General features: G+C 29.8%; 1 protein-coding gene across 2 annotated transcripts; it reads right to left on the reverse strand.

Moving 5' to 3' along the window:
- Window positions 1-232: 232 nt before the first annotated feature.
- On the reverse strand, window positions 233-4,273 carry LOC7484654 (U-box domain-containing protein 34). Of its 2 annotated transcripts, XM_024603184.2 has the most exons (10): window positions 4,018-4,273; window positions 3,788-3,921; window positions 3,600-3,715; window positions 3,210-3,331; window positions 2,919-3,049; window positions 2,714-2,803; window positions 2,114-2,364; window positions 1,936-2,035; window positions 734-1,483; window positions 233-640 (listed from the first exon to the last, which is right to left on the reverse strand). In XM_024603184.2, the coding sequence occupies exons 1-10, from the start codon at window positions 4,172-4,174 to the stop codon at window positions 446-448; spliced, it is 2,046 nt and encodes a 681-aa protein (XP_024458952.1). In that variant the 5' UTR covers window positions 4,175-4,273; the 3' UTR covers window positions 233-445. The 2 variants fall into 2 exon arrangements, with proteins under 2 accessions (XP_024458952.1, XP_002309208.2); XM_002309172.4 differs by having other exon boundaries at window positions 1,936-2,364; window positions 4,018-4,272.
- Window positions 4,274-16,639: the final 12,366 nt, after the last annotated feature.

Here is a 16,639-nt window from a genome sequence, read left to right on the forward strand (position 1 = left end):
AAATTTCTAATTTAGTTAAACATATGATTCCTAAATGATTTAATTAAATATATAATTCATGCTTTATTTAATTAAACATATGCACAATTATATTTTTTATATATATTAAAATGACTGCACATTTATCTTTTTCCTCAAAATAACTTTTGATCCAAACTGTAATGAATAACAAGTCAAATAAGTAGTTTTAATAATATAGACCCTTCGGCGCACAAAAAAAAAACAAAAAAAAGAATCACGAAATTTTTCGTCTATAAGAATTTTGGTCGAATTTTCTGATCTATCGAAGCACAAGTAATTTTTCCTTCAACCTACTATCGACAATAACCACATCTAATTCAGCTGCACAATTTTGTTGTTATTTCAACATGATGGAAAGCAAAGCAACAAGGGAAGCTTTGACATCTTGTAGTTTTTGTTATGTAAACATATAATTCAATTATCTTTAGGGCACTTGCATAATCACACGTGATCTCCACTCCTGTATGGCTGAACGTAAAGTGTGGTTTGGAGTTAAGATAGAATGCTGGAACCTCAGCTTTGTCACTGGTGATATATTGTGTCTATCAAGCCAAGCCTTGATTGCTCTGTGCTCATACGTGAAACCATCAGCAGCAATGTATGGATCATCCATTAAGTCCTGCATTAAGCAAGATCCGTTCACGAAGAGAAACAAATGAGACCCATACTATTATAGAACACTTTTCATAATTGAATGTGTATGACTTCTTACCTGAAGAATTGGACAGAAGTAGTGGCTTGGTGCATAAATATTGCCTCTTTCCACCTCAACACTAGCAGCTGCAACATCAACAAGTCTTCTGAGAACCGGCAGAACTTCTGCATCAAGATCTGGTCTGTCCCTGCACCTGAGGCTAGAGCACTTCAGCGCAATTTTTGCCAGTTCCTCTGTCTCAGCAAGTGGCCAATCTTTAACTGACTTGTCTAAAATGTCAGTAAATGAGCCATTCATGATAGCATTTTCAACAGTTAATATAAGTCCACCGGGAGGGCGAGCTGTTAACACTTGGAGAACTGTAACTCCAAAAGCATATAAATCCGATTTGGGTCGGACAGTCCCAGTTCTCTGATACTCAGGATCCATGTAGTTGAGAGTACCGGCAAGAATAGAATCTCGGTACTCTGTCATGTTGTCTGGCACAACATCTGAAATGAGTTTAGCCAGCCCAACATCTCCAATTTTGCTCACATAATTTCTGTCTAACAAGATATTACCCGGTTTAAGATCCCTATGGACAATAGGATCTGGCTTTGAGTTGTGCAAGAATGCAAGCCCACAGGCTACTTCAAAAACTATACGGAACCGAACAAACCATGGAAGAGATTGTTTTCCATTTCGGCAGAAAATACTCTCCTCCAGGCTTCCATTTTCCAAGTATTCATAGGCCAGGCAACCATTATCAGGGCAGGCTCCAACTAGCAGAACCAGGTGTGGGTGGTGCAACTGCGTTAGAACTTCAACCTACAAAGAACCAGTGGAAAACAATGTTTATGCCATGATTGCAGCAACAATTTGAGACCTGGTGAAATATTCACCACCAGCAATAATTCACATTTTGGCATTTGATTGGAAGTGTCATGCCCAATGAAAGCAAAGACACCTAAAGATGTCTTCCCCTCCAAAATTGTAGGGGGAAAATCTTTGAAAGTTCATCTAATATGGTATTCATGACAAATTCATAAACGAAGTCTTTGTATAGGACCAAAATTATGCAAATAATTTGGGATTGTGAGCAAAGTGAATATTTTGAATTCCTGTGCAAGTTCCAGAACAAATCTATAAAGGCAGTTATTCTTCAAAATGAATATTTTCCATTTCTGCAGCAGAAGCTAGCTACAAAAACTGTAATGGAAGAAGCCAGAAACCAAATTGCAAACCCATTGAAATTGAAGTCATAAAAACTATAATGTTACCTCTCTCAAGAACTCCTGTTTTTTGTTAACTGCATCAGGACAGAAAACCTTAACAGCTACCGGGGTATGATCAAGATTGCATTTGTAAACTTTTCCATAACTTCCTTCACCAATAACATTGCTGTCAGAGAAGAAACCTGTTGCTAGCTCTATCTCATCCTTAGTGTACCTTTTATACCTTCTGTCATTCGAGAAGACTGCATCTACAATTTTCTGTTTCTCTAAGGACTCATTGAGGGCATTACGCTCTGCTATCTGTCTTCCATTAGCTTCTTTAGCAAGCAAATCTTTTGCTTCCTCAACCTCCTCTATGGCTTGCAAATACCTTGCTTTCTCTTCAGCAGCAATTCTCTTCAAAGTTTCTTCTCTTTCTAAGGCAGCATTCACTTTATTTTCCTCCTCAAGGCACTCCAAAGAAAGTAATTGGACCTACAAAAAGAAACATTAACAGAGGTCCTGGAGATAAAGCTATAACTTCCTTTCAGAAGCCCTTCCTCGCATTTTTCCTCCCCCACCACATTTTTATTTAATTAGAAGAATTTGTGAGCATAAAATTCAGAATTCTAAAATTGATGCCATATGTATATTTACATAGAGTTTATTCTTGAATATCATCAAAGAAAAAAAAATTACAGTGAAAGATTAACTTTCCTTTCCCTTTAATGCTTTTTCATTCAAGTATCATGAAGGGGAAACAAAGAACAAGAAAATCCACCGCACATTAAAAAGTCAGTTATGTAGGAAGAAATATAAAGTTGCATGCAATGATCAGAATAACCTTGTTCTGAGTATGAACAAGCTCTTCACAAGCTCTTTTGTACATCATAATGGTGTTTTGTAATTCTAGCTGTAGTTGTTCTACTTCAGCCTGCACATGATTGCAAAAGAAAAAAATTTCAAATAAAAATGCTCGAACATGAACCTTTTCACTTGGATATATTTCTGCAAAGGAACATGTGACATTAATAAAAAAAGCAAGTCACCTGGTCAGATTCTCTAGAAGCTAGGGAATTGCAGCTTCCCACATCCAGAGTCATAGACAGACCCATGTGCGGATCTAGGTGACTGAGGTTTGTCACTGACGATGATTCAAAGGTTCCTTCAACTTTGGAATCTACCGAAGAAGAATAAGGCTCAGAAATTTGTCTATTTACGTGGCCAGAACTTTTCTTATAATCAGCGAGTAAATACCAGTGCCTAGAGGTAGTCTCTGGGGGGGAGGGGGGGGGGCTCAGCAAAAGTACCTAATGACTACAAGCACAGCTGTGACTTACCGATAGAGGCTGAGCTAGTAGCTGATATTGAGATGATTTTCCGTCTAGATACAACATGAACATTACACGTTTCAGGAGCACACTTTAGCACGGTTGTGGGTACCCCTGGTCCCTTTAGCTTCCTAAGAGAAGGTGATGGGATTAACGGAAGCAGAGGTGACAGATTTGTTTATGATATAATTCAAATCAAACAGTAAAGTCTGGAAAATAAATTGAAAGTTGACACAAACAATTATCATATGCACAACACAAGGTCAAGATATATAATAATGTTCATGAAACAACTGACAACATTTTTTTAAAAAAATATGCAGCAGCTAGATGCAATACAAAAACAAGAAAATAAACATACCTCAAAAAGCAATTTGAAGAACAAGAAAATAAACATACCTCAAAAAGCAATTTGAAGAACAAGACCCCAATACTAAACTATCAATCCCAGACTCACGCACGTATCTTAAAAGCCCAGTTGCAGGATTGTCGTCTTCTATCACCACAGTTTCCACCTGAAAAGCATTACTATTCAATACCCCAAAAACAAATATCAAAAACAAAGAAAAAATCAAAACCCATTTCACCTTCTCCACTCTACTTTTGCATAACTTCTTAAATGGTAAAAAGATATCATCTTCTAATTTCATTTTCATTTCATCTAAGTACAGTGCCACCACATTCTCGTCAAGTTCCTCAATTACTATACCATCTCCTCCACCTGTGATAACATCCAATTCAGTACAGCACAATACAGTACCTCAAGCTTTGATTTTGCTGCAACAAGCAAAGGGAATCATAAGAGATTCATTCTTACATGGACTGGGTATACAAGTGATCCGAGGCACGATGTGGACTAAAGTCAAACGCTTCGCCTTCGCCGATAAATTCTCCGCCGCCCATCGAACAGCCCGTCTGCTTCCTCTTCCTCCAACGCCTTCGCTTCCCGTCACGGCGACCGCCACGACCGTCATGGAGAAATATTTTGTGCCTTTTGCATTCAAAGACTGGAGAGTTGACTAGACAACGCCGGGCTTTTATCAGAGTCTTTATTTATCTTTCCTTTTCCTTTCGTGAAACGACAGAACTGAAATAAATATATACCACTTTATTCATTATTATTTTTTAAATTTTTGTTTGAAAATTTTTATTTTGTAAAATTTATTTTTAATATTAGTATATTAAAATATAATAAAATTATATAAAAAATAATTTAAATTGAAAAAAATTTAAAAAACGTTTTTTTGAACATATATAAATAGTATGTTTGTTTTTATATTTTCATGTTTTATTTGTTTTGATGTTTAATAAATAACAATTTTATAATATACAGGTTTAACTTTTTGTTAAACAATAAATTGAGAGATAAAAAATTAAAATAACCATAAAAAAAGAAAGAGAATCTTTTTTTCCATAAAAGCATATAAAAATTCAATTTGATCCCTTAAGTTTTATTTATTTTTTTATATTTCATATAAAAAAATAATGATTTTGGTGTTTATTTGTTTATTTTCAAGAAGATAATTCTATGAAAATGGTTTCTATTTTTAATTATATTAAAAAAAACATAGATGAAAACTTGTAAAAAAAAATTATTTGATTTAATTATAAGTTTTTAAGTTGATTATAATGGGTTTTTAGGTTATAAATGGGTTTTTAAATGTACACATGATTAATTTTTTTCAAGTTTTTGTGTTCAAAAATATTAAAAATTAAGTTTTTAAAATCCAAAAACTTAAACTCTTATTTAGCAACTAAAAAGAGTTGTAAATGGATGAAACATTATCCACCTAGCAAACAATACATTGTCTATTCACCTTGTAAATAAAAAAAAATTCAAGGATTGTTTGCCTTTCTTTTAATGTTCTTTTAATTTTTAATTTTAATTTTTTTCCATTTTACAAATAAAGTTTTTTTTTAAATAAATTTATACAATGATGTTTAAATAACTATAGATTATGATATTATTTTCAAAAAATATTAGCATTTCTTATGGTAATATTGACAATTTCTTTCTGAATAATTATATATAAACCTAATATATATAAGTTTCCAAAATATTCAACGCAAATAAAATATCTATTTTATTATATAGTTTTATATAGTTTTTCCTCAAATTTATTCTTATACTTTTTAATATATTAACATTAAAAGTATCAATTCATTATTTGTTTTATATTAAATCTTGTTATTATGATTATGATAAGGTTTTATTTAAAAAAAAATGTTTCTCATATAAAAGATATGTTTTTGTTATAAAAAAATGAATGCATGAATAGAGAAAGTGATTTTGATTAAAGAGACATATTTGTTTTTATTTCAAATCATTAAGATTTTATTAAAAAAATTATTTTAATTGGATTTAATTTTATGCAATAAATCACATATCTAAAAATAAAGACATTTTTTGTTAAAAAATACATTGATAATAAAATAAGAATTTAGAGTACAAATTTATATTTTTTTCTACATAATTTAAATAATTAATTTTCTCATAAAAATATATTTTTATTTCTATATTATAAAATAAATAAATTCAAAGAGCATCACAAGACATGAGATAAAATATTTGCATGTGCAATCTTCTATTTCTTACAAGAAAGATCAGTTTCTCATTTTAATCTTTAATTAACATTAATAATTTTTTTATTCATATATTTTTAAATAATTTTATTAAATGCATAATCAATTTTTCAATTCTGGATTAACTTTTTTTTATAATAGCAAAAAATACACTCACAATACCTATACACTCTTCTCATATATTAAAAAATAATTAGAATCCTACCCGGAATGTAGCATGAGTATTTAGCTATTTAACCAAAAAAACTAAATGGTGAGGCTAAATTACTATAACCAAACTCATAAAATACTATCTACTATAATATATCTACAATAATAGTATTTTGTGTTTTTTGTTTTTGCTTTTTTATAGAATTTTTCTTTTTAATTTTAACCTTCAATAACTCTTTTTTTTTCTAGTTTCATTCTTTAATATTAGATTGTTTTGGGAATTGTACCTCTTGATTTGTTTTATTTTTTTTTTGTTGGGTTATATATCAGTTTTATGGATTAAATTTTTCCCCCGTTAATTTTAACCTTCAACATTATATTGTTAGAAGTGGGGCTTTGTAATCTTTCTCGATTTGCTTTCTATAAATTTATCTTAATTTTATGACTGAGATCACATGTTTAATTGATTTTGGTTAACCTGAGTTGACTCTAGTCTTTTTTTTTTCTCTTTTTTTAATTGATTTTTTTATTTCATCCTTTCATATTGAGTTTGATTGGAAATTGAACTTTATAACTTTTTCTGATTTGCTTTTTATGAAATTATTTTGATCTCATGACTCGAGTTGTGGAGTTTGCATGTTGACTCTATTCATTTTAGGTTCTTTTATAATTGATTTTTTTTTTAATTTGGATTCATTTTGTTTTCATTTTTTTATGGGGTTAATTATATCTCATGATTTAGGTCTCGGGTTTTGTAAATTGACCTTTTTATAATTGGATCCTTTTTTAATTTATTTTTTTTTCAATTTCACCCTCAAATAACTCAATCTTCTGCTTTTTTATTTAGGTTTTTTTTTTTAATTTTAGCACTCAAGATTAGTAATTTGGGAATTAAGCTTTATAATTTTTTTCAATTTGTTTTTTTTTTATGAAATTATCTTGGTCTCATGGATTTAATTTTTTCTTTTCCTCAATTTCAACCTTCAATGTTAGATTTGTTGGAAATTGATATTTATAATTTTTTTAATTTTATTTTTATAAATTTATCTTGGTCTTATAACCTAAGTTGCAAGTTTAATAGGTTAGACAGAGTTGACTTGAGTTATTTTTCTTTTTTGATATTTTTTTAATTGATTTATTTTTCAATTTTTCCTTCAATATTAGGTTAGTTGAAAATTAGGCTTCTTAATTATTATTTTTTATTTGCTTTCTATAGGGTTATCCCGATCTCATTACCCAGGTCGTGAGTTTGACATCTTAACCTGAGTTTACTTGGGTGATTTTTTTGTTATTTTTTTTTTCAATTTCATCATTTAATATTTAATTGATTAGAAATTAGCCTTCATAATTTATTTATTTTGTGTTCTATAGATTTATCACGGTCTCATGACCTCGATCATAGATTTGACATGATAACTATGGTCAATTCAATATTATGTCATCTCAATATTTGAAAAACAATGTCATCCAATATATCATCATATCAATATTTAAAAAGATATCATCCAATATACATCATATTTTGATTTCATAATTAAAATATTTTTTATTAGAAAAATATTAGCAACGCTTGGATTTTTTTAATATTAAAAAACTTGATCTGACTTGTAGCATAGCACGATACAATTATCTAGTATACAACTAAAATTATACATTAACTTTTTTTATATAAAAACAAAGTTATTAAACACAACAAGCTTTATAGCCTATGTTACGAGATCAAATATCTTGATGTATATGAATCTCTTAACTTTCTAATTTAAACTTCTTTTCATCAACCCATCGTTAGTAGTGAGAAGCCCAATCATCTATGAAGTTTTTGAATCTTCATCAATTACATATTAGTTTTACTTCATTTTCTTATTAAGTTACACATTATTTGTATATAAATGTACAAATACTATTTGTTATTATAAGTATAGAAGATAAATAATAATCACTACTTTTCTTTATATGGTATTAAAAGGTTTTTTTTTTAATTTGCCTTAAACAAGCTTTAAAATACTAAAAGTCTATTATAATGGTTGAAAAGGTTAATCAAAACATTAATAACATTTGATGAAGTCATGAAAAAAATTTAAGATATAAATTAAGTTTTATACGGCTACATCATTGCTTGATGGAGTTATGGATTAACCTCTAGTTGATGGTCATGACCAGGTGGCTAGAGTTGGCTAGAGTTTTGCTTGAAAAACCAAGGCTATTAAAGAATAAAGGATTTTATGATGTTTAAGTCAATAAATATAGGAGGATAAAATAATATATATGAAGAGAAAAATAAAATAAAGTTGTAAGGAGTGCATATCTAGGTATAGCTTATGCATGTGTTGGCTATAAATTGTATAGTCTAACCTAACTATGGTGGTGAATGCTCAGGCTTATATGTGGCTAGAACTTATATGACATGGTCTAGTATCTTTGCATGGCCAATGTTTCCATTGACCTAGCTTTTTATGGCTATCCATTGCTATGTGTGGCTAAGGATAGGATCTAAAATTTTCTTGTGATCAGATATATTTATTTACATAGATCTTATTAGTGTTATCCATGCTTTTAATATAAGAGAAAACCATTGGTTAGTAATGGTGATATGTTATAGGCAAGTCTTTAAGGTGTGTGTCATGCTTTCTATTGATAAAGACATTTGCTAGCAATCTATAGAGTAAGTATAGAATACATGCCAACACCCTAAGTAGTATTACAATTGGTTTAAAAAATAGTACCTTACCTACATAGAAAAAAAAGTGCACGTAGTAGGAGGGCTCATGATTCGGTTCGATTTAGTTCGGGCTAAAAAATTTAACTAAACTAGAAGTTATTTTAATTTTTAAAAAATTTAACCAGAACCAAACCAAAAATTAATTTAAACCAAACCAGTTCGATTCAGTTTGAGTCAGTTTTTTTGCTATGAAAATGGAAAAAACCGAGAACTCTGAACCAGTAAAGAAAGAAAATAACTTTTAAAATTGGGATGCAGGGCCTTGATAATAAATCATGCATCCCTCTTCTATATGAAATTTTTAGCACGGGTATATGTTTTCCTTTTATTAATACTTTCGTCCCATTCTCATGTTTGCGTTCAATGATCCCTTGACAAAATTTGGTCCTACCAATTTTGAAACCTGAAGAACTGGAATAATTAATATGCGTACCGTGTTGTTCTATAAAGACTAAACTTGCATGGTGCACGTTATCTTTATTTGAATTTTTTTATTTAAAATTAAAATTTATTTTTTAAAAAATTATTTTAATATGTTAATATTAACAAAAAATTTTATTTTTTTTAATATATTTTTAAATAAAAAAATATTTTCATCCATAATTACTATTATATTTTCAAATAAAAAAATTGCATTTAGTGGTCTATAGTTTTTTAAAGATGGGCTAAAGATAGTTTAAAATGCCCAGGTTTAGTTTCTAGTAAGATAAAGGTGAAGATTTTGCGCCATTTCTTTTGAATAATTAATCTATATACCTTTGCAAGTTATAAGCCTTTATTGTTGGATTGCTGACATAATGAAAAATGAATTTTGAGTTTCTCAACTTTGGGTCACATGCAACTAATGTTGGGTTTTTTTTTTCCCCTAAGGCTTTGTTTGGTAAGGCCAAAACTTGCTAAAGAAAAAAAAATTGCAATTTTTGGGTCCTCAAGTTTGTTTGGCAAAAGCACTCCAAGAAAAATTACAAGCTTTGTATTTCTTTTTCTTTTATTTTTTATTTTGTCGAACATGATCTTAGTCTAATTTTAATAAGTTCTCAAAGTTTCAAAGATCATTTTGCAATTATTTGCCGGTCCCCCAAGTGTTTTTAAAATAATTTTATTTAATATCGGGCTGTAAATTTACACTGTAAGATACTGATCTAATATTAAAAATACCTAATTTTCCCTAAATTTTTAGAAAAAAAAATTCTCAGTTAAAAAATACAAATAAATATGTTTTTTTTTGTGAATACGGTCAAATTTTAAAATTTTCTCATGTATATTTTCTAAAAAAGATAAAATCATATTTTTATCATATTTTAAAAGTACAAAATGGATATCAGAACCAATTTATGTTTATCTATTAGGATTTGACTAAAATTTCAAAAATACCATAAAAATTAATTAATTTAATTATTATTCGGGGTATAAGTTTTACAAATGCATACTTATGGTATTAAATTAAATGAATTTATAGTAATAAATGTTAGGAATTAACTTTATCTAGGAAATAAAAGCGATGCTAAAATTTGAGCTGGAGAACAATTAGGATTTAACTTGATAAGATAAAGATTTTCTCATGAAGGATCTGCCTTGAACCTTATATGAGACCAATGAAAAAAAACATAACTTAGAATAATAATCAATCAACAATGCAGCTTACCTTAGGTATGGTGCACTAGGGGTGATGCGTCTTCCCCTTGCACAACTAGTCTCCTTACCCAGACTCTCGTAAGCTAATAGGTTTTCTAATGACATGATACTAGGTGAAGACTCCCTCAAATCATAATTTTATGATTCAACCCAAAACCCTCTCAATCCAAGAGGCTGTTTTGCTATTCGATGCCTTGTACGTCACGAAAATGGTTATGGTGAAAGTGATAAAATTTATTAGGATTTTTTATGTTTGTGTCTCTCTTCATTAAAGGTAGATATCACACAACGTCCTTTCCCTAAATGTCAGCAAATACCTCAGAACATGTAGTGGTAAAAGGTGTAGTTAAGGGCTCAAGAAATGTCAAGCAATCATGAATAGGTCCTTAAATGCTCCTCTTGGATGATGCCCTAGTAGGAGATTGATGGCGATGTAGAGATTCAACTATTTGAAAATAGGGGTGTCTCTATGTAGTGACACTTATTTCTTCTACTAGAATATTGTTCTGTATCGCCTATTTTACATTAAAAAGAGTTCTGTTAGAGAGAGTACATAAGTGTTCTTGTAATGAGTAGTTATAGAGTCCACTAACAAAAGCCTTAATGGAAATTGGTTCAAGTAGATTTTCCACGTTTAACATTTTCTTATTGAATCTCTAGAGATAAACTATGATACTTTCATCTTTTTATTAGGTGATGATAAAGAGATTAACTATGCTCTTCTTTGCTAGAATGCTAATGTTGAAATAAAAGATGAGCTTAACATATAAATCATGAAGACCAGGGATAAAGTCGGGTTCAATGCGATAATACCACACCCTATCATATCTGTAAAATGTCATTAGGAAAACCTTGTATGTAACATCACTCTTTTGTGTTATAAGTTCTATGATACTTTTGGCATTTTGGATATGCTCTCTAGGATCTGTAAGACTGTTATAATTATCCAAGTTGGCCTTCACACATACATCTTATTTGGAGAGGTGAGTGTGTAACACTCAATGATAAAGTAGAGAGTCTCCTACTTGGTGGGAATGATGTTCATTCTTAGAAGGTTATATAGTCATTAATCTCATCACGTGTTTAGTTCTTTTTAATAAGGGAGCATGCAAGTGAGAGTTAGAAAAGGATTAATGGAGATAATCATTCATATGGCTGGGATCTGTAGAGGAGTGCTCTTCATTGCGAGATGGCTTTTTTAGAGAGTTAGAGTATTATGGACACTTTGCATGTTATTGTCCCATTCCTTTATGGAACTAAAGTTGTCTTTATGCATTTGGTGCATATAATAGAGTTGTATGTTGTATTTACTATTAATGAAATAAAAATATGTAAAGCTTTACTTATGTGGTTAGAACAACATTATTGTGTACTTGTACTTGATAGAAGAGTTGTTAAAGAGATAGAGGAGTAGAAGTTTTTATAGTAGGGAGATTAGTTGCTCTTTTTTATCCACGAGTTTCATCAATCCTGAAAAAGTAAAATGGGTGAAAGAGAATGAACTAGTTTTTATTGAGCCTCTTATAGACAACATCACTAATGAAATCATGAAAAAAAATTAAAAGAAAAAAATAGGATTTTTATACCTACTTCAAGGGTTAATGAAGTGATGGGTTGACCCAAATAGATAGGCCTGACTAGATGGCTAAACATTTGACTAAAAAACAAGTTCACTAAAGAATAAAGGACTCTTCGATGCTTAAATTAATAAATGCATAAGGATAGAAAAATGTATAAAAAGAGAAAAATAAAATGAAATTGTAGGGGTTACATGTATTGGTATAGCCTATGCATGTATTGACTCAAAATTATATAGCCTGGCCAGCTCTTGTTATGAATTCTCCAACTTTTATGTGGTTAGAACTTGTGTGGCATGGTCTATTATCTTTACATGGCTAATGCTTCCAATTGCCTAACTTTTTATAGCTATCTATAGTTCTTTATGGCCAAGGATGAGGTCTAGGTTTTTTATGGGGACTAGGTATATTTATACACAAATCTTTTTTTTTTAATATAGAAAGAGACGTATTATATATATTATTGGTAGAGAAACTGATGTGCTTGTCAGTGTTATCCATAAGTATAGGAAAAAAGTCATTAGCTAGTCATGGTGGTATGGTGTAGTGTGGTATGGTATGGTGAAACCTTTGAGGTGTGTGCAATGTCTGCCATTGGTAAAGATATTGGTTAGCTATCTATAAAGAGTAGGCATAGAAGATATGCCAATATGCCAAGTGGTGTTACAAGTGGCTTAGAAAAAAGTACCTACTCTACATAGAAAAAGTTGTGTGTGCTTAGAAAAATAATGTGTGCATGACTCCTAGTGTAAACTCCTGTTTAAAATTATTATTTTTCGAGTTAGTAAAATTTGAAAACTTAATTTTGGAAATAAAATAGGTCAAATTGAATTAAGGAAAATTTCATGGTGATTTAAATAAATAAAACAATGTGTAAAAATTCAAATTTTTTAAGCGTAAAATCACTGACTATCTAGTCTTACAATATTGAACATATATGATTATTGGATCGGGCTTAAATTTTACAAGAAATCTATAGATGTACTGTTTTGTCTTGGGTTAAAATTTCAAGAAAATCCGAGGTCAGGAAGACCTTGCAAAACAGTGTTAACCGGGTAGATTATAACAAGTGAATAAGTGAGGGATTAAGTAAGGGTAAAAGGATAAAATAATTACCCTCTTTTCCTTTTCTCAGGGCTAATAGCAGCAGAATAGGAAAGAAGAAATTAGTTCTTCTCATCTTCTCACTTCAACCCAATTACATATCCATCTAAAGAGATTGAGAAGAGATTGTGTGTGAAGAAGAAAAATAACAAAACACAAATGATTTTGAGGGAGAGGGTGATGGTTTGGATAGTAGGAGAGTAGTGAAAGAAGCAAGAAAATCTCAATGAGGAAGAAGAAGAAGAAATTATTAAGAGGGCCTTTAAATTGAATTCAAAGTCATTGGGTAAGATGGTTCTTGCTATTTAATTCAAGTTATTAATGGTAATTAATGGAAGAGATGAAAACCCCTAAAAATTTTAATTTTAGGGTTATTGAGGGGTGTTTAGAAAATGAGTTAGATTAACAATTAAAGGGTATAAACTAGAGGAATTATGAACAAAATTTAAAATAAATCTAAGGGAAAACTATAACTATAGGGTTGGCCAAATTAGGGTAAGGAGGAGGAATGTGATTTTGGTTTAAAATGCATGATAATATGTGTTTGTGTAAGATGTATAAATGCAAAAGGATGATAAACTGAGTTTTAATTGCATGAATAAATTGTATGTTCTTGCATGAGAAGAACAATGAAAATTTAATTTTATATTAAAAGAAACTTTATGTATATAAGTGTTAAGAGCTAAATGGATTATAAAAGAATTGAGGGTAAATGAATGAAATGAAGGAAGTGGAACAAAGTGAAAGAAGAAACCTAAGAAATTTGGGTATATTGGGCCAACCATAAAAGGAGTTTTAGGGAACTTGATTTAATTGATGAAGTTCTTATGAATTTAATTAGAATAAGTATAAAATGATTGGATAATGTGTCAACTGTGATAAGCTTTGAAGAAAAATCTTATGTTTATTTTATGGTGGGATTCAATCAACACTACGCTAGGGGGGAGATTAAATTCGTTAATTTAAATTGACATGGAATGTGTAACTAAATGTATTACATGAAGTGAATTATGAAGGGTTAAAATGAGATTACAAAAAAATGAAACAAAACAAAAGGAAGAACATGGATTTGTGATGAAATAGGGCTGAACACACACACACACACACCCCAAACCAAAAGGATAATCAAATCAAAAGAAAAACAAATCAAGAGAAATCAGTACGTGGCGTTGTTACATCTAAAAATAATTTAAAGATCTGGTCACAGGATTCCAACCAATATACTAGATATGAAAACAGAATAAGTTTCTGATGTGAATGAAGATGCAAGTTTATGACAAGATTCTCTAACAAACACAGAGCATACTTAATTTGTCAGAAATGAAAAAATTTGTAGAAATGTAAATATATAGTAGGACAATGAGATAGTATGGAATCTTACTTAAATTTGTATAGAAATCAATACAAGAGATATTGGTTAAATAAGGCATTTATCCTACCTTCGGGAAACTAATTCCTTCCCTATAAATCACAATGTAAATACAATATAATATAACATTTCTAACACAATACAATGATAGACTAAGAAAGAAAATGACAAGGTCTATGACACATACATATTGTTGGAGCTCGAGTGGTACCTACTTTTTATTGTACAGCTCATGTGGTCTTTCCTGTATCAACAAGTATACGACATTATTCTTCTACTACATGCTCATTCCATGTAATATTATTTTAAGTTTACTTTCATCAATTTAAGTTCATTTTCAATTAAATTCTTGTTTTACTTTTTTTTCCTATCTATTTTCCTTTGTTTTCTCAACAAGAGTAAGTTTTTATAACTCACTCGCACACATATGCACATTCAAATTTCTTTCTTATAATCATTACCAGATCAAGTCTCATATAAAAACAACTTTTCTAACAAGGTAGAAATTTACAAATTTTCAGTGAATTTAGACTATTCATTAAAGAATATCGTTTCTCATTTAAATTGTAATTATAATCATAAAAATATAGTTTCAGTTGTGACTTTTATTCTTCGATAGCCAGACTACATTTATATTGAAGGAAAAGAGACTTAATTTAATCTTTAATGCACCAAATTACTCGATATCACAATTAGGCAAAACTGTCTAGCATAGTTTTTCAACTTGGTAACTCTCAGAGTTTTGCCCATATCCAGAGTTTTATAACTCCAATTTATGCAAGGTTAGTTCCATTGAAAATTTAACATCCATGGATATAACTTCCATGAAGAAATAAATTTTAAATTTCATCGTTTTTATACCCCAAATTCTTTTAAAAGATGAGTGATAAAATTGTCCTGTTTTTCATCCATAAATTACGTATTCCATTCATTTTTACATTATTCAATCAAGCAGTTCTCTCTCTCTCTCTCTCTCTCTCTCTCTCTCTCTCTATATATATATATATATATATATATATATATATATATATATATATATAATGTCATCCATCCAAAGCCATTTTTATGTTTCATTCAAAAAAATTCGAATCCCTCCTAGACACTCTTGTTGTCGTGATTGGGTTCTTCAATTTGCCTTAGATTCCATCACTTTTCTCTCTTGTTTAAGTCTTTTTCACTCTTAACATAAATAAAAAATTTTAATTTTTTTAAATATTAATTTAACCCATTTTATTTCTGGTTTAAATTCATTTATTATCTTATTTGTAGTCGGGAGTTTACATGTATATTTTAGGTCTGTCTCTCATCTGCTGATGTAATAGTAGTAAAGTAGTTAGGTCTTCATAGTTATATTATATAAAATTCAGTTATCTTTATGTGTAATTAAATTTTTTGGAATTTTATTTAGTAAGATGTCAAATATTAGTTGAGTTGTATTTTTCTTTGTATGTATATGTTACTATAATATAATAGTCCTATGTAAGCAATATTGTATATAAATGGGGTATAATTTGGTGATGTAGACAATGAATGATAATGGATTGGGGGTAAGCCTAGGGATACATGTGTGGTGATCGATGAATTGTGTAAAAGTATAAGGATACGTGATTGTTGAGTATAATTATGGACTAAAACATGTATGTGATATGTTTAAAGTAGTGATAGGTTGACAGTGGTCTAAGGCCCAACCTTTAAGAATGATTATTGTGTTGGGAGAGATGAGAATTATATTAATTGCTATGCATGTATCTTAAGAAAAGAAGAACTGCATAGTGATTCAGACAGAAGAGACTCTACCAGAATTTTATTAAAGTTTGAATATATTAAATTAAATGAAATGAACCTTGAAATAATATAAATGGTTACGAAGCATGGGAACAAGTTAAAAAAATTAACAAGATTTTTACGTACTTAATTATTGAAAATAAGGATAAATGTATTTGAAATATTGGGGTGTTACAAAAAAAAGTTGATTTTGATTTCAATTGATTTCATTCGATGAGAAAAGTTTATCTTAGATGGTGTTCTTAGCCCTTAAATTTGCCTGAGATGGCAGATATGAGCTCGAAAAGTTTTTGATTTCGGGTTAATTTTGAGTTTTTGGACGAATCTTTGGGTTGTTTGATCTCATAACGTGCTTATCAAAGTTTTTAAAATGTTTTATAGTTGTTTGGGTAAAAACTAGATTGAAAATGAGTTTTTATGTCAAAAAACCATCAGCAAAAACAGGCATCACGTCGCTTACTTTTATTATTTTTCAAAAACAAATTAAGACAAATAGCATATCATCTGCTCCAATACT

The sequence above is a fragment of the Populus trichocarpa genome, chromosome 6 (genome assembly GCF_000002775.5).
Source record: "Populus trichocarpa isolate Nisqually-1 chromosome 6, P.trichocarpa_v4.1, whole genome shotgun sequence".
NCBI lineage: Eukaryota > Viridiplantae > Streptophyta > Magnoliopsida > Malpighiales > Salicaceae > Populus > Populus trichocarpa.

Bases quoted from the DNA above. Each gene is read 5' to 3' on its own strand.
- LOC7484654 (XM_002309172.4), bottom strand. From the start codon at position 4,174: ATGACGGTCGTGGCGGTCGCCGTGACGGGAAGCGAAGGCGTTGGAGGA. The intron at 3,716-3,787 runs GTGAAATGGGTT...AATGCTTTTCAG, and splicing joins GCAAAAGTAGAGTGGAGAAG to GTGGAAACTGTGGTGATAGA. The intron at 2,804-2,918 runs GTGACTTGCTTT...AATCATGTGCAG, and splicing joins CTTCTAGAGAATCTGACCAG to GCTGAAGTAGAACAACTACA.